General features: G+C 41.2%; 1 protein-coding gene across 1 annotated transcript in view; it reads left to right on the top strand.

The window, feature by feature from the left end:
* Positions 1-18,714, top strand: part of AFTPH (aftiphilin) — a 36,069-nt gene that overhangs the window by 10,884 nt on the left and 6,471 nt on the right. Inside the window, exons 5-8 of the mRNA XM_006881027.1 lie at positions 4,811-4,871; positions 6,425-6,508; positions 10,677-10,800; positions 13,492-13,494. Coding sequence (XP_006881089.1) covers positions 4,811-4,871; positions 6,425-6,508; positions 10,677-10,800; positions 13,492-13,494 — 272 coding nt within the window. The remainder of the gene's footprint in view (positions 1-4,810; positions 4,872-6,424; positions 6,509-10,676; positions 10,801-13,491; positions 13,495-18,714) is intronic.

Raw genomic sequence — 18,714 nt, 5'->3', positions numbered from 1 at the left:
TCAGGGTGAACTCTAGCTCAGGAAGTAACACTCCCTCTGTAGGGGGCCCCTTGCTGTCTCCTGTCTTGCAGGGAACAAACAGCTCATATTCTAGGATCTGCCACAAGAGAAATCCTAACTTATATATCTGTAATTCCTTCAATTCCTGAACAAGGGTTTTCATATAATATTTGGTATAAAGTTTGGCTTCCCATACAAACCCATACTCAGACTGAAGATTTCAAAATGGGTGTTAGAACTTACTTGGATTCTCAGCCCCTGTAATACTGTTACATCTTCTTGGGAGTTACATTTCTTAGATGACACACCATGACCCTCAGAACTAGAATGTGTGCCAGGGGAGACCAGTTAGTTTTTTAAAAAACACACACCAGACTTTCCTTTTGCGTGTTGGGTTTTGACATTACTAAACAATTTTGGATTTTCAAACAGGACAGTTGTATAATTCTCATTATAACTACAAGCGTATTGACCTATAAATTGCTACCCAACATCGTTGTTGTTTGGTACCATCGAATCAGAACCGACCCATAGCTGACCTTCTCGTGAGCTTTCAGACATAGTTAATCGCGTGGGAGGAGATTGCCTGTCCTTCTCCCACCAAGCAGCTGGTGGCCTTGAACTGAGTGCCTTTGGGATTGCAGCACAGATTCTTGCTACTATGCCAACAGTGCTCCATTTTTCTTTCCCCCCATACTACTTTGGACCTACAACCATTGCGTTTCAAAGACTTAATTAACCTGTTATGACTGTCAATAGTGTTGTTGTTGTTGTTGTTGTTAGGTGCCATTGAGTTGAGTATGGCTCATAGCGACCCTATGAACAAAAGATCTGAACCTAGTCCTGTCATGGGCCATCCTCACACTTGCTGACACGCTAGAGCCCCTTGCAGCAGTCACCCTGTCAGTCCACCTGGTTAAGGGTCTTCCTCTCCTTCGTCGACCCTCCACCCTTCCCAGCATCATTTCTCTCTCCAAAGAATAGCCCCTCCTATCAACATGCCCAAAGCATGAGAGGCGAAGCCTCATCACTCCTGCCTCCAAAGAGCATATTCGGATTGCACTCTCCCCAAGACTGGCCTGCATTTATGCAGAAATTTTACTATTATGTAAACATGGGCTTTGTCCGTCCGTTTAGTGTTGAATATACGCATATAACATCGTTAGTTTAGAAGGAAAATTGTATCATTTGAATATGTAAAATGCTTGGCGATTTGTCTGTCTTTATGTTAGAGATAAACTAAAGACCTTTCCTAAAATTTTTTAATCAGATTTGCTGTTGATTATAAAATATTCACCATCATCCTTTTCTTTTTTAATTGTGATTTGAGAGAAACTTAAAAATTTGTTTTGGTTTTTTACATTAATTCCAGTACCCACCATGTAGCATATTCTTTCCACTTTTCCCGTTTGATTCTCACATCCCTGAATCCTTCTGTCCTATCCTTTCCTGCCCTCCAACCTCCATCCTTAGGGAGCCACTGCCCGTTTCATCTTCAGTTGATGATTATTCTAGGGGGTATGAGCCCCCCCCCCAGGTGTTATTGATCATCTTACAGGGGCTTTCTTTTAACTGCAGAATAAGCCACCACTGGGATGAGTTGTTCTCCTTATTTGAAGGCTGACCTAGGTCTCGGGGGTTCCACCAGTCTCTTACAGAACCTCTGAGCTGGGACATTGTTGGAGGTTTTGCATTTTGTTCTACATTTTGGCCCACTCTTTCCAAAACTTGTGTTGTGATCCCTTTTAGAATGTTCACCAGCATTCTTGCTCTGTAAAATTTAAAAATAGGAAAATCTGAGTGAAAGGATATATGGAACCTCTCTATACTGTTGTAGTAACTTCTGTAATTTATAATATTTTTAATATTTAATTTCTGTTAATTATCATTTTCTATAAATAGCATTAAAATATTCTCATTACTATAAATACTTGTTTTCACTACTATAAAATGACATTTGTGCTATTTGATTATCCTAAACATTCACAATTTAATAAATTTTCATTTATTGTAAATTCACAGGAAATTACAGAGAGGAGTCCACCCTTCATTCAGTTTCCCTGTGACTACATTGTGCATAATTACGAAGTTGTTAATCATTGTTAGAGTATAATATAAAAATTGGAAATTTTATGTTAATATACTGTGTGTGGCTAATTCACTGTCCACTATACATAGGTTCATGGCATCAGCACCACAGTCCAGATAAAAAGTCCCATCACCATGAAGATCTCTCTTTAGAGTTGAATCCACCTGTCCGTTCCCCACTGCTCCTCACACCTAAACCAAACCAAGCCAGACCTGACCCGTTACCTTGATTCTGCCTCATGCAGCTCTGCACCGTGTCTCTAAGGCTGAGAGTCCTTATGGGAGAACATCATCCATCTTTCTCCCACAGAGTAGCTGATGTATTTGAACCATCAACCTTTTGATGAGCAGCCCAACAGGAAACATCACACCACCAGTCTTCCCTAAGCCACTTGGCCATTAATTTAGCATTTTGCTTGGTTTCTACGACCCCTCTTCATACACTGGCCTGGCCTAGTGTCTTTGGAGTCACACAGTTAGACTTTTCCTATCAATAATATTCTGGTTATCAAGATAATAAATAGTATATGATAGGAATAAATTTCAAAAACACCTCTTGAAGGGCACACTGGTGGCCTAGTGGCAAGAAGCTGTGCTGCAATCCCAAAGGCATGTGGTTCAAATCCGCCAGATGCTGTGGAAGGATGGGAAGTCTCCTCCTTCGCCAGTCTGGTCCATCTCAACAGCACACAATAATGAAAAGAAAGGTGGGGGGGAATCTACTTCTTGGTACCTTTTTCCCTACAGAGAGAACTGTCTTCACCTACCCAGAGAAAAAGAAGTATAAAGTATTAATAGTATCTCTGCTCTGGTGGCTTAGTGGTAAGGAGTTACACTAGCAGCCCAAAGGCTTGCAGCTCGGTTCCACCAGCTGCGCTCGCTGCAAGGGCAAGGTGAGCAGTCTCCTCCGCGCAGTCCAAATGTGAGCTGTGAGTCAGTGCCGAGGCAGTGGTACACAGCAGCAGTCACACAGGAGAGCTGGGGTGGCAAGGTCGCTAGAGAGCTGCCCTGTTGACCCAGAGGCCACATCCCGCTGTTCAAAGCCACCAGGGGCTGAACGCGCCTCCTGTGCAGTTTACAGCCTCCAAGACCCACCGGAGGGTGGGCTGTGGTTTGTCCTGACTTGGCAGCGGGGAAGTTGGTTTGGTTTGGGTTTGATTGTCATACTGTCAAGGTCCTTGAGTGGGACAGATGGCTTGCATTCAGTGTATAACCTAAAGATTGTGGGTTCCAGCCCACCTAAAGGCACTGCATAAAAAAACAACCTGGCGGACTCTCCTTAAGAATGCCTGTGGAGTGGTTCAAATCCAGCAGCTGCTCCCTGGGAGAAGGATGGGCAGTCTCCTCCTATGCGATTAACAACCTCTGGAAACCTGCTGGAGGGCCAGCTTTGGCCGGTTCCGACTCGGCAGTACACAGCAACAAGTGTAATTAATGACATAAGATGGAATGTGTATGAATGATTGACCAAAAGCCTGGGGACCAGTTCTGCTCTGTAATGCGTGGAATTACTGTGTGTCAGAACAGATGTCATGACAACAAGTGGGGTTTGGACTTTAAAAAAAAACCACCGATATGCTAAAGCGTAATAGCAAGTACTTTACAGACGAGAGCAAACAAGGGGCATTGGGCTCTGCCCAGACCTGCACACAGAGACATTGTTTTGTTCTAAAACTCCTTTCATTTCCTCACACATGTATGTGTATAAAATCTCCTAAAACAGATTACATCCATGAATGTTGTCAGCACTACATCCCTCAAAAAGAAAGTCAGTACTCCCAAAATATTTGTCTTCAAAATATATTCTTAAAGTGATCCAGTGCTCAGTTGGGGGGGTGGGGAAATAAATAAATATATATTTATATATAATATATATAATATTTATATATATATAATTTGCTCATTTTATATGTTTTGGCAGTTATGACATTTAAAGGTTGGATTATTTGAAACAATTCTGAGTATCCTTTTTTAATGCTTATTTTAAAATTACGTTTCTGATTAGAAGTTATTTCTAAATTAGAGAAAATAGTTAAAATAAATACTTGAAAAGAAATACTTGAAAATCACCCCTGTAGCCCATCATTTTCTTCAAGATTTGAAAAGTTGTGAAGAACCAAAGACTTTGGACTTTCTGACTTTATCTTCAAAATGATCTCCCGAAGTGAAGGGAACTGTTCAGCGTTGGGCAGCTAGTTATTTAATGATCACATGGATCTGAATAATTGAAATCTCCTCACTTTTTAATATGGTACCTTTTTTTGTTATGTTACATTATTTGTTTAGATGTTCTAAAGCAAACACAGGAAAGTTAATTAACATGTCCAAATAACTCCTGATGTTGGATGTGATTGACATATATTTTATTAGATCACTCATTAGTAAAAACAAGGAGTTTTTAGTACTTTTAACAGTTTTATTGTAATCAATAGTTTAAATCATGATTTGTGAGAACCGGCCCAGAAATTCCTGTTTGAAAATGTAACACATGATGCATCATTTCTTACTGTGACTTTTAAAATATCAGTAAGCTGTATTGTCAGTTTTATCATTTCAGTTGGAGAGTTTTCAGACAACTTTCTGAAAGTATCATTTATCCCAGTTTTGTTTGCACGTACTTTGTTGTCTAGTGATCTTGCTGTAATAGTAGGTTTAAAAAAAAATTCTCTGTATTACTGCAACCTGTAGTGATTAATTTTGGTTTTTTGGTTTCCAATTCTAGGAGTGTCTCCCACCCGTCCAGTTTGACTGGAGTAGCAGTGGCCTTACCAACCCGTTAGATGGTACGTCTCTCCGTAGAGCCTCTACCACCAGAGCTAGAGTTAAGAACGCTACAAAGTTCAGACAGACTTCTCTCTGCTGATCTCCCTCTTTGTTTGAACATAACTTCTTATCTTTGGAAATTCAGGCTTTCTTTCTGAATAGTCATTACTCAAGAAACCAGCTGTTAACTATTCTGAACGATGTTGATGTCTACATATTAGTAGTAGAAACTAAGTCAAACTTTAAGTAGAAAACAAGCTTCTTTCTTTTTTACAAGTATCTCCGTAGTTTAAATAATATTTTAGCTAGGACCAATTTACTTGAAACTTTTTTTTTCTGGAGTTTAAAATTTAGGGAATTTTCTAGAATGCAAAGTCTGTGACTAGAGGCTGCTTCAAAGCACAAGAGCCGTTATTTAACCAAAAATAGTGTGTGAATACTTAACATGCTGAGCGACTCAGAGTCGTTTCAGATTTAGTAATATTTTATAGAAAACCTGTATACAGGCAGATAATGAATTATTTTCACAACCCTTTTCTAAAACTTATTTCAGAGTGTTACTAGGAAGTTCCAGAAATAATTGATTTCACTGTGGCTTGAGAAAGGAATAACTCACTCTAGAAATGTGGAGGTCTTTAAAATTAAGTAACACTGGATGCTGGTGTTGTAATGTGTGATAATCACCAGTTTTAAGAGGACGCCACAGTACAGCTACTGTTAATTCCTGTACTTCATGGGTAGTTTGAACAGAACACCTCTCCAGAAATACCTGTCACTCTGTCAACTTTGCCTTACACTGGGGGGAATGGCTGGGGGGAGAGGGGGGGTCCTAGGATATCCAGAAAGCATCCAATTGAATAACATATTGCAGAAGGAAAGCCTGGATGCACCTTTTGCTGTTGTCTGGTGTCTCAATTCAGTCAAGTCATCATGCTTTCTATTAACAACCAACTTCTTAAAAATGTATCCTATTTCTAATTGCTGTTTCAGAGTTAAAGGGGAACAGTACACCTTAAGATCACACACCAGAATAGGGTAGTTATGGCATTCCCAATGATGTTATTTTATTTTAAACTAAGTTAACATAGTGGTTGGTGAGTGTCTCGAAACCGACAATTTTGTTCCTTTTTCAAAATCATTGATTAGAAAGCAATGTTACTAATGTTGAAGATTGACATGGGCACGTATGATGTCCCCATGCTGGATTATGATTCAAGTATTGTTTCCCTTTAACGTGTACACTTCTCGCCCGTGGTCTTTCTAGTATGGCTTCCAGTTTGATTGAAAGAACTGAATTCCTTTTAACTAAAACCTTACTCCATGTTAAATTACTTAGACTGTCCATGAGGAAATGACTGTATACTGAACGAAGTTGTTACTTTAGAATGTCCATAGTAATGAAGAACTAATACTGTACACATTGTTTTAATGTTGGTTTTTTTAAAATGTGTAATGACTACTAATTTTAACCTGCATGTTCAAGTGTGTGTCTTACCCCTTTTTACACATAACCCCTGCTCCCTTGGCTTCCCTTCTGTGTGGCTGCCTACCAACACGGTCACTGAATTCCAAGCTAGTGGAGGTTCCACTCTTCTGAACCTTGATTTCTTTGGGCCCGTGGATGACAGTTGCTCTGGCAGCGCCACCACCATCCCAGGTCAGCAGAGTGTTCAAACCACAATTCTAGTTTTTTTCCTAAAAGCATGACCGCGTCACTTGACTTTCCTATAAACAAGGAAGCAACTAGACGGGATTCTCTGTAACGTCTTTCTGACGCTGCTCTCTAATCTCCCTGCTGTTACTTTCCGGTGTCTTACTATACAACAAATAACTTACCTGAGATGTATTTTAAGGAAAGTTTTCTCAGAGTCTCCCATCCAGAGCTGAAAGTCATTTCTGGGAGGGGAAAAAAAACCCCAAATGTCCTTAGACCATTAAAGGCAAAGATTCCCCCACCCAGCCCCTGCCCTTGAAGTGGAAAATATGAAATTTTGTATACTTATTTTTTGAAGCATATTCTGTAGCTCTATTTGAAAAAAGAAAAAAATACAGGTTTTAAGATAGAAGAATAGTTTATTACACACAGATTACTTTAAATAGTAGTGCCTGTGATAATAGAACCTTCATAAATTCAACTATTGTTTTATTTGTTTATTAGTGCTGCTAAATGTATAATTAGGTTCCTAAATGTTGGGTTCTGGCTCTTAGTTACATAGTTCAAGTAGAATTCTTATTATTGGTTTTTGGAGGGTTTTTTGGTAGCTCTTAAATAGAAAGTCTACTGTTTGCCATGGGGGGAAATTGCTACAGGAGGGAATAGTAGACAGGAAATGCTGTGAGAGACCAAGAGCTAGAAAGTATAACTTGCTAGAATGCCTGTTCAGTTCATGTTCAGCCCTGTGAAAGTTCAGTTCATTGACCAAAGGACTGATGTACTTTGTCATTTTCTAACTGAATAAAAGATTTCAATTATAATGGCATTTTTTATGTTTACCTTTTGTTTCATATGATTTTTAATGAGTCCTTGTCATCCTAACGTAACGCAGTAAACATGGCCTGCCATCAGCCTGGTTCCTGAGAATTTGTTGGGTTTTTCTCTGTCCCACAAGATTCCCCTGCGCTCACTTGAAGCGGTGTAGGAGCCAGCACGTGCTATGCAGAGAACAGAGAGGCAGTGGAAGGGGGCCCTGGGGCCTTCCGGCCTTCCCCGAGGTCTGGTATGGAAGTCTCCTCCCGCTGCAGGGACGAAAGGGGACCTTTGAGAGGCTGACCCGTTCCTCAGACCCCATTTTGATATCTCTGGTTAACATTTTTATGGATTTCAAGATTTTTGTGAGCACGTGAAAAACCAAACTGTATCTGGTTTTGACCTCAGAATGATCTTTTATTATTAAGTTACATCTAAATGAATTTGATAATGTAGAATGAGCTGAGTGAGCTAATTAGTTATCAAACACTTTTTAATACTTAATGGAGAGAGAGAAAAAAATAACACCCTAGCAACTTGTATCCCTTTTTTCATTACTGTTTCCCCAAGAATTAATTCCTAACTTCCCATTTAAAATTTGCTCTCAACTTTGTTTTGTCATCAATTAATTGTCACTTAAGGAAACACGCTTTTTTTTTGGATGCCTAAAAACCCGATTCAAATTTCCATTTTGGTTCTCTGTCAACCTCATTGAAAAACCATCCATAGGGGTCCCAGATAAACACACACCGAAATGCAGAGATGACCTGATACCCAGACTCAGCGCGCACGGTTTTCACAGCAGCCATTTCAGAAACTTAGAGCTGCAGTGAAAGTCCGATTACTCATTCCTCAGTTCTCATTACCTTGGAATCTTTGAGAAGTTTTCTTTCAGTATGTTCATTAATATGCTCTAGCTATTCTATAAATTTGATGACTATAAATTTGCTTTGGCTTCTTCTCTTGCTATTTGGGTTTGGTTAAAATTTCCCCTTGAGCTCCAGGTGTCCGCGCCTTCCTCCGCATTGCATTTCCCCTCCTTAGCATTGCTTGCACCTTTTCTGACTTGTTTCTGGGAAAGTCATTTTGTCCTAGCTTGCCAGTTATTTAATACCTTGTGTGTGAGCCTGAGAAGGCTGGCATAGAACTTGGTTGGTTAGCTTTGTTACCTAACTAAAACTGCCTCCTTAGGGGTCTGTTAAATTTTCTTTTTCAATAAACTTCTTCCATTTAAAAAAAAAACAAAAACAAACCCATAAATCATATTACTGTGCAGTGAGTAGATGCTTTGTTTTTTAAAAAATAAAGCCATAGTAAGGAATTGTATTTTTGTGGGTATTGGGGACTAGGGGTGGAGTGTCTTTGCTTATTGTTGTTGTTGTTTCCAATCTCTCACTTTATTTCAAAGTTGGGTTTAACAGACCCACCCAAGTTTTTACCAGCCCTTCGTGTTGCCAGTTGTTTGTTTTTCTGCCTTGCACCTTAGAGAGTAACTTGAATTTGGTGACAAATTGGCATTTAAGCTTTCAAAATGGAGGAAGTTATGTCCCTTTTCTAGGCATCTGCAACTTTTTAAACATTTTAATTGAAATGCGTATATTTCTAGACCTGAAAAGAAAAGGCCTTTAAAAATGTCTCTTGACTCTGCACCTGAGTGAAATATTCAGAACTCGGGAGAGTCCCCGTGCATTTTCCGTAGCCTGCCTCCCTGGTGGAGATGGTGTCTGTGGGAGCTGGTTTGTGTTCGTTTTGAGTTCTGTAAACATCTGAGTTCTCTGTATTGGCTAGGCCTCTTCAGAACTGGTTACTAGAACATAATCTCTGCTTCTTTCTCCTTCAAAACATAAAAGAGGAGGAAAGCTATTAATGTGAAATACGCATTTGTGTATCATTTTACCTAATTCTACAGACAAGTAAAAATGGATGGAGCCATCGGTTATTCCTGGCAGTCTCCTCACCTCACACCCTGACACTACTCAACATTTTCTCTCGAGTAATTTCTTGATGCTAAGGAAAGTGTAGGATTAAAAAAAATGTGGGTGTTTCTTTTTATATTAAAAAAGCCTATCTTTACTATAAAATTTTTCTTTAAAATATTGTACTTTGCCCTATTTTTACAATCATTGTTATTTAATGTAAATCTTCATTATATGAAGAAAGGTTACGTGGATAGATGAGTCAAGTAAGATAGAGAGGATTTTTATAGTCCTTATAGATTTTTGTAGTAAATCTAATTCTCTAACCCAGCTTCATTTTTATTTGCCAATATAAGAAGTATGCACCTAGAGCTGCTAGGTTCAGCTCTGAAACTACAGAAATAGTATTGTTCCTTTAGTATAAGAATTTTCATTTTACCCAGAAGTAGAATTTTTACTCATTTTTTTCTGAAAATATCTTACCCATCCCATCTCTAACATGAGGAAAGAGCAGTGTGGTTTATAAGTTATCTTTTTCAAGTTTGATACTCGGATTTCTTGTCTGTAGATCATCAGAACCTATTTAACTAAGTCACTTTCCACATTTGAGACTTTGTATTAGCTTCCCGTTCTTTTGGTATAAAAAAATAATAAAGGAAAAAAATATTTTGTGTTAGAGACAGAGAATAATCCAAACCACGAGGTGAGTCAGTATTTGAATCCAAAAGCAGATACAACTCAATGTTGTTGAGTCGGAACACACTCATAGCTGGTCCTCCAGTGAGCGTCTGAAAGCTTGTCAATCACAGGGGAGGGTGCTGCCCATCTCTCTCACAGAGCAGCTGGTGGATTTGAACTGCCTGCTTTTGGATTGGCAATGCAGTTCCTTAGCTGCAGGGTCACCAGAGCACCCTATATACTATGGCATCACTAAGAATTAGTAATACTAAAATGAGAGTATATGTGTCCTATTTAAAACAGAACTTCTCTGTCACAATTTAGTCAAAAATTTGGGGAGTTTTCTATAGTAGATAGGAATTTGATGAGTATTTGCATGATACTCGGTCTGTAAGTATTAAGGGTATGTGTATAACAAAGTATATATTTTATGAATTTAGAAAAGTATAATGATACAGCTGTACATCATTGAAGCATGTAATAAATTCACTGAAATTATACATAGAGAAATTCCTAAATAGGCAGAGGGTTTGTTGTATACATTTTTATTGCAATTTTTCAAACTGTTTTTGGCCTAATGAAAATACTCTTGAAAGTGGAGGTTTTAATTTGAAAAATGAATTCACCATTCCAGTGTCCTAAAGATGTATTATGTTTGTGAAAGACTCAGATGTTTACAGAATGTTGCCTGTTGCATCTTGGATTACGGCTGATTGAGTAACCCTTTGCGCTTGCCGTCACTGACTATCATTTTATACTATAAGGTGTGGATCCAGAGTTGTATGAATTAACAACCTCTAAGCTGGAGCTCTCCACCTCAAGCCTCAAAGTGACCGATACATTTGCAAGACTCATGTCTACAGTGGAGAAGACAAGCACCTCTACCAGGTAAACAACCAGCAGTTTTCAGTCCCGAGTTAAACCAAGCAGCCCAAGTGCGCGTAAGTTGGTGATGCAGTGTAAAACTGAAAATCACTCCATTTGTGGAAACCAGTATAGATAGGTGCCTAATTGCAGAAAATAATATCAAATCACATTTAAATACGAACTTTGTTTGAGCAGAACTGTTTGGTAAGAGACGAGGAGGGGCTGACTGGTTTTCCTTTTCTCCCCCCACTTGGTGGAGTAGAATCATGATTAAGAACCAAAATCAGAAAGCCCTTGTAGGTGAACTCCCTCCTTTGTGGGTACCGATGGATGTGATGATTATCTGTGGGAATCCAGTTCCACATGGCCACTTGACCCAGGCAGCTCTTTGCCCTTCTGGGCTCAGATAGTCTAGGCAGTAACCTCCATTTCTTAGGTTTATTTTTTATTTCTTATAAATACATAACTTAATTTCTGTCTTCATTTAAATCCATATTTTTAGGGGTTGGTTTGTTTGCTTACAAAGTTTATGTACATTGTGTTTCACACTATTCCTCATTCACATTGTGCGTCTGGTTTCAGGATTTGAAATGCACTTGTTTGAATAGCCCCCCCTCAAGGCCATTGTCTTTGGAAGAGCAGCATTACCTCCCAGTGTCAGGACCAGGGACAAGGATTCACTGGGGCCTTGTGTTTAGGATATAGGAAACCTATAAATAACTGAACACTGGAGTGTTTACACACGTTCCTTGTACGTGTTGGTGGTAGGAGGAACAAACGCCTTACCATCCTGTTAACTGTCACATGGCGCTACCAGTGTGGTCAGACCACAGCTGTGTGCTCACTGGTGGATGTTTTGAACTACATCACTAGATCTTTTTGTTAGCTGCTGATGGGGTTAACCTAGTAGCTGTACCACTGAGGGACCCCGAACTTAGAGTTCCTAAAGGAAGATAATCACTGTAAGGGCAAATACTTGTTGATTAGCAAATGGACTCTGTTGTCCCACATCAGGGCTTGTCAGCATTTTACAGTATTAACGTTGTGTGCTCACCACTTTGAAAAATTCTCTTGAGCTCTTTTCTTAAGTAAACACATGCCATTCACATGTCAAGTTTAGATTTGTCCTATAAAGCAGATCTTCTCTTTTTTTAAGAAAATAATCCTCCATTTCCAAAAGTCCTTTTTTTCCCTGCTGAATAGTAGATGCTTCTGTGTTTTGAAACCTTGACTTGAATTACCGTGGTGGTGTTACTGTTACGTGCCATTGAGTTGACCACAACACATAGGCACTCTGTGAACCACAGAACCTTGCCCTGTCCTGTGCCGTCTTCATCGTCTCCGACTCGCTCAAGCCCTTTGTACAATCACTGTGTCAGTTCATCTTACTAAAGCATCTACCTCTCTTTTCCCTGAACCTTCACCTTTCCCAACATGATGTCGTTTTCCAAGGACTGGACGGACCCTCCTGACTGTGTACCCAAAGTATATATAAGACCAAGTTTCACCAGCCTTGTCTCTGAGGAGCCACTCAGATTGCATCTCCTGCAAAACAGCTTGGCTGATGTTTTGACTGTCCATGAGATACTCAGAACTCTTCACCACCCCAGTCCAAATGCATCATTTCCTCTTCGGTCTTCCTTATTCATTGTCCAACTCTCAGATAGTAATTTGAAAATACCATAGCTTGGGTTGTTGTTGTTTGTTGTTATGTGCCATCGAGTTGCTTGCGACTCATAGCAACCCTGTGTACAACAGCCCTAAACTCTGCTCTGTCCTGTGCCAGTCGTACTGTCTCCGACACTCCCATCCCAATTATCCCAGTCACTGAATCAGTCCTCCTCATAGAGGGCCTTCCCCTCCTGCGCTGTCCCTCCACCCTCCCAAGCATGATGTCCCTCTCTAAGGACCTGTCTCTCCTCACAACATGTCCAAAGTATGTTAGATGGAGCCTCAGAATCCTTGCCTCCAAGGAGCCACCCGGTTTAACCCTTTCCAGGACAAATCTGTTTGTTTTCCTAGCAGTCCATGGTATTCTCAATACTCTTCTCCAGCACCACAGCTCAAAGGCATCAATCCTCCTTCTATCCTCCTTGGTCATTGTTCAACTCTCTGATGCATAACAAGTGATTGCGAAGACCATGGCCTGTATCAGACGCACCTTAGTCTCCTGGGAGACACCATTGCTCTTCAGTACTTTGGAGAGGTCCCTAACAGCAGACTTTCCCATGGCAATGCGCCTTTTAATTTCCTGGCTGCTGGTGCCAAGAGTGTTGACTGTGGAGCCAAGCAAACTAAAGCTGTGTACAATCTCAATATCTTCGCCATCCATCCTGATGCTGCCAATTGGTCCAGTGGTGAGCTTGGGTTAGGGCCACTTTAATCTTTAAACTTTACTTCTTAGGAAGTAATTGAAAATACTGTGACTTGTAAGACCACCTTAATCTTTAAGCGGACATACTTGCTTTTTATCACTTTGAAAGTGTTCTTTGAAAGCAGATTTTCCCAATGCAGTATGTCTTTTGATTTCTTTGTTATTGTTCTCATCAACATTGATTGTGGATCCAAGCAAAATTAAGTCATTGACAACTTCAGTCTTTTCTCCATCTGTGGTGATGTTTCCTGTTGGCCCTGTGGTGAGGATTGCTGTGCTGTTTTCTGGCTGTTGAGATGTGATCCATATTGAAGGCTGTAGTCTTTGATATTCTGCAGCAGGTTTCAAGTAATCATCGCTTTCTGCAAGTAAGATTGTGTCATCTGTATAATGCAGGCTGTTAATGAGTCTTCCTCTAATCTTGATACCACCTTCTTCATATATTCCTGCTTCTTGAATGCTTTGTTCAGTGTACAGATTGAATAGGCGTGAAAAAGGATGTGCCTTATGCACACCTTTCTTTCCTGATTTAAAATCACGACATATGGTCTTAGTTCTGTTGGAACAATAGCTTGTTGGTCTAAGTATAGGTTTGCAAGAGCGCAGTTAAGTGTTCTGGGATTCCCATTCTTCTCAGTGTAAGTCGTAACTTATTGAGATCTCTACACAGTTAAATGCCTTTCCATAGTCAATAAAACACAAGAGAAGCACCTCTGCTTTCAGCCAAGATAAGTCATCAGCATTGATATATCTTGTACCTCAACCTCTTCCAAATCCAGCTTGAATTTTTGGCCATTCCCTGTCCATGTAGTTCTCCAGCCCTTTTTGAATAATCGTCCAGATTTTTCTTGTGTGTAATATTAATTATATCATCCAATAATTCCCACATCCTGTTGGATCACCTTTTTTTTTTTTTTTGCATTGAGGACAAATCTAGATCTTTTCCATTCAAGCTGACCAGGTGGCTTTCTTCCAGATTTCTTGACATAGGCTGTTTATTGAACACCTCAATTAGCAGTCCATCAATTCCTGGGCCTTTTTTGTGTTGTTCTTTTGCCAGTGTCTTCAGTGCAGCTTGAAACAACTTCCTTCATTAAAGTGTCCTAGTTTAAATGGAAGCTGAATTATCATTTGCCTTTTAAATATTAGTATATTTTGAGTATGTATTTATTTAACAGATAATTACTGTTAATAATTAGAAAAAGTCATTTATTGTCATTTTGTAATCACAGATACCCTTGACTTTCCCTGGAATAGATGCATAGGGTATGTCGTCTTGTTTGCTCCTAAATTTCCCCATGGTTCTCAGTTGTGCCTCTATTTTTGTAGTGTGATAGTTGGCGCTCCCAGCACCTCTTATGAACCAGACCTGCTTCTGAATCAAGCCATTGTGGTTTTCTGCTTTGCTAGCTGGTTGGGGTTTGGGTTGTTGAGTTGTGTTTTTTTTTCTCTCTTGCGAAATAAATGATATATTTAAACTCTTTTCATGCAAGTGTTTTGCTCGAGTTTCTACCCTTCCTGACCAGAACCCTCCTCAGTCGTGTTCTGAGTCAGCCATGACTCATTGCTGTGGCGCCGGAAGCATCGTGAGGGAGCCCGCAGCAGATTCCCGAGCTGGTAAAGCTCATGAAGGGAGGTTGCCCATCTCTCTCCAGGAGCAGCTCGTGGATTCGAACCGCCAGAGAGGTGTGGTCTCTGGGTTCATGCAGCTCCCAACAGCCTCCTCCTTCAGAGGAGAACGAAGGCCCATGTGCTTTAAAAAACAGATTCATAAAGAGAACAGAGTAAACAAGCTTACCACAACCAGGGGCAGAACCACTCATAATAGATGGCTTTCCTCCCTCTGTTTTTCAGGTTGACCCTTTTATTTATTTACTCTTTCCTCTTTCTTCCCCTGCACCCTTAACGAACACTAGAATTTTGAACGGTGCCAGTGGTGAGAATTCGTTGTGTGCGCCAGTAGGAGGCGCTCTAAACCAGCTTGTCCACTTGTTTCCTCTGCACTGAGGAGTTTTCCAAGACCATTTGCTAGAAGGCGTGATTTTTCACTTTTGCTTTCTTCTATACTGTTGGAAATCCACTAAAACAGCATTGCAGGGCCCGGGGTCAATGTTCTAGCTGCGTTCAGTTCCTCCCTAGTACCCATCTAGCTTCATATTATTAAAAATAACTAAAAGACATACTGTTTTCTATTCTGAGGAATTAATGTCACTTGAAAATGGTATGAACAGCAAATAACCTCTTAGCAGATAATGTTCTGAAACAACCCTCCTAGTGGATTTCCATTCCAAAGGAGGCAAAGAGACTTTTCTATTACTTTGGGTTTTGTTTATGTTTTCTTTTCTTTCAACAAAATAAGTTCAGAAGGTGCAAGCTGAGCACAGGTTCTTGGTTGGTGGTAGGACACGGAGGGCAGAGGGGAGTGGTGTTGGGAGGGAATAGAGAAGACAAGACTAAGACGCCGTCTTCTGGGGCGAGGAGATCTGACACGAGCATCAGCCACACGGGTACTCGGCCTTGGGTGGCCCGTACGCTGGTTCTCGAAGGACTTCTGTGTATGTAAGAGCAAAGGAGCGTGTGCATGCACTCAGCTCTCTGTATATAGGATGTGGAATGACTTCTAACCTTGAAAAGTTATCCACATTATTTTTTTAAAACATTTATTTTATACTGGTTTACTTACAAGGTTTATATACGTTGTTTTTCACACTGGATCTTTCCCATTTGCTTTACCTACCCCTCCCTCCACCATCAAATTGTATGACTCTATGATTATCCCCCCACCCCACCCCATCCTCCCCCCTCTACTCCCACTCTCGCCCCCTTGGATCCTCATACACGTACATTGTTCATAGCAGCAATATTCACCATTGCAAGAACTAACTCAGTCACATAAGGACAAATACTGTCTAAAATCATTACTGTAGAACATGTATACACATTTTTAAATAGTTCCCTCTTCTGCCATACTTTTTCTAATAGAAAAATTAATTTCTTATCCTAATCACCTCTAGCCAAACATTTATGAAAAGAGAAAAATTGTGAGCAGCTTTTTGAAGTGCGGCTGGCCCCTGGGCACTGCTGAGTCAGGAGGTGACTGATGGGCAGGGTGAGCCGCATTCTGACTTGAGAGCCACGGAGCAGCACACTGGTCCCGAGAGAGAGGTGGCACCTGGTGTCTGCTCCCCGAGTCACCATCCCGCGTTACATTTTTACGTCTTCTCCCAACAGAAGTGATACAGTGCTGAAATGTTTAATGTAGCGGCTCGCTGCTTTTAAAAGGTTGATTAACAGCCTCCTTTATTGACCCTTGGTGGCTGCTGGTCATAAACAGAGTGTTGGGGATGTCCTGTTTTCCCTCAGCACTGCTGTCGCTTTCCCCGGTAGAGGAGCCACGATTTCTGAGAGCCACAGCAGTGCGTTAATAGTGGGGTGGGAGAGGAGTAACTACCGGTAGTAACTCGTGTAGTTCAAGAAGCCCAACAGGATATGAAGTAAAGGAGTAAAGTGAACGAGCAGGTCCTAAGCGACAACATTACCTTAACAACATAACTGAATGAAAGAAAAATCTCCTTACCACGGAGGCAGAACGGACCCCTGGCAGGCCCTCCGCTGGGCTTTCAGAGGCTGCACATCGCCCTGGAGGAGGAGACTGCCCAGCTTTCTCCTGAGGAGGAGGTGGGGAGGGGGGTTGTTCGAGCCATTCTTCTTTGGAAATTAATTCACACCTCTGACTTTTTTATAAAATAGCGCCAAGCTCAGTTTCAAATGACCGTGTGCTCATAATGATAGAACAGCTTGTGTAAGAAAACTGAAACTACCTTCACATTTCCAAAGAGTGTGTTGGATTTTGTTTTGGAAAATTTTTTAAGAAGAAAAGACCTCTGTTGATTATCAGAATAAACATTGCAAAGTGTATATGCAGTTAGTTGCCAGTTCTAAAGACCAGAGACCACTCCCAATATTTAAATCCCAAACCCTCTGCTGTGAAGGTGGAGTCAACGCTTAGCAGACCCTCCCCCGGGCTTGGGGAGGTGAGTGTACAGGCGTAGATTGCCCCTCTTTCTCGCTCGGAGCCACTGTGGGTTCAGGCCAGCACAGAGGTGCAGCTCTGAGGTTAGCACACCACCTTCCAGACTGCAACCAGTGAGACAAAGGAACCCAGGCATAGGAGCCCACTTCCTATAAAGTTTAAAACATTGTAAGTTAAACTGTCGCTTAGAGATGTATGCCTTGTTGGTAAGCTAATTGAGAGAGGATGAGAGAGGGCTGTGATTGAGAAAGAGCCCATCAAGGGTTTTGAGGGGGCCTTCCTGGGTCCTTAATCTTGACTCTGGTGGTGGTTGTGTGCTGGTGCTTTGGATCTGACCCAGCGTGCCGTAATGCATAGAGCAGAACCGCCCCAGAGAATTGCTGTCCTGCAAGTTTCACAGAAGCGGATCGCTGGCTCGCTCTTTGGTGGGGTTTTTGGTCCCACTTTGTCCCTTATGGTTTTATGGTCAGGGGTTTTTTACTTCTGGGTCTCTGATCCCCTTTGATTTGATTTTTGTGTACGGTGTGAGGTGTAGATCCTGCTTCTGCTTTCTGAGTTAGACGCCAGTTTTGCCAGCCCCATGTGTGGAAGAGGTGGTCATTTCTCCATCTGGTAGGTGTGATTGCTTGTCAGATACCCGTTGACCACAGGTCAGCCACGGGTTGATTTCTGGGTTCTCCATTCTGACCCACTGGTCAGTGTCTCTCATTGCACCAGTACCGTACTGGTCTGGTTCAGCTGTGTAGTAAGTTTTGAGATCAGGGAGTGCAATTGGGCGAGACTCAGCAGGGGCCTGAAAAGACCGGGTGAGAGTGGGCACAGCTCAGAAGCCGGCTTTTCCCCACAATGCCACCAGTTGGTTCTGAAAAGTTGGAAACCTTTTACTCGTTGACAGATTAGCAGCTGAGAATAAAATGTTGAGATTACAGTATCATTTGGGTTCCTTTCTATTCTCAGTGCAACATTTTGTCTCCAAGGAGCAGCCTGGTCTCACCCTCTCCTGGACAGACGTGTTTGTTCTCTTGGTAGCCATGTCCAGTACTCTTCTCTAGCACCACAACTCAAAGACATCGATTCTTCTTTCATCCATAGTCTTTGTTTAGCTCTCTGATGCAGTAATTGTGAAGGCCATGGCCTGGATCAGGCGTACCTTAACCTCTAGGCTGACATTGGTGCTCTTTAGTGCTCTGGAAAGGTGCCTGACACCATATTTTCCCAGTGCAATTTGTTTTTTTATTTTCTGACTGCTGGTGCCAGGAGTGTTGATTGTGGAGCCAAGCAAGCTAAAATTATTAGCCATTTCAAATCTCTTCACTATCATGATGCTACCAGTTGGCCCAGTGGTGAGAATCTTTGTCTTCCCCCCCCCACTTAGTAACTTCATTTAATTTGAGTCCACAATCAACGTCCATATTAGCAGCAGTCAAGATACGTTGCAAAAGACATGTTGCACTGGGGATGTCTCAAGACCTCTCTTCTCCAGGGTGTCAAAGAACAAGGAGACCCATTTAAAAAGCTGATGTGCACC

The sequence above is a fragment of the Elephantulus edwardii genome, unplaced genomic scaffold (genome assembly GCF_000299155.1).
Source record: "Elephantulus edwardii isolate Elephantulus edwardi_28Jun2011 unplaced genomic scaffold, EleEdw1.0 scaffold00011, whole genome shotgun sequence".
Taxonomy (NCBI): Eukaryota; Metazoa; Chordata; class Mammalia; order Macroscelidea; family Macroscelididae; genus Elephantulus; species Elephantulus edwardii.
This window is presented reverse-complemented; position numbering and strand designations above follow the sequence as displayed.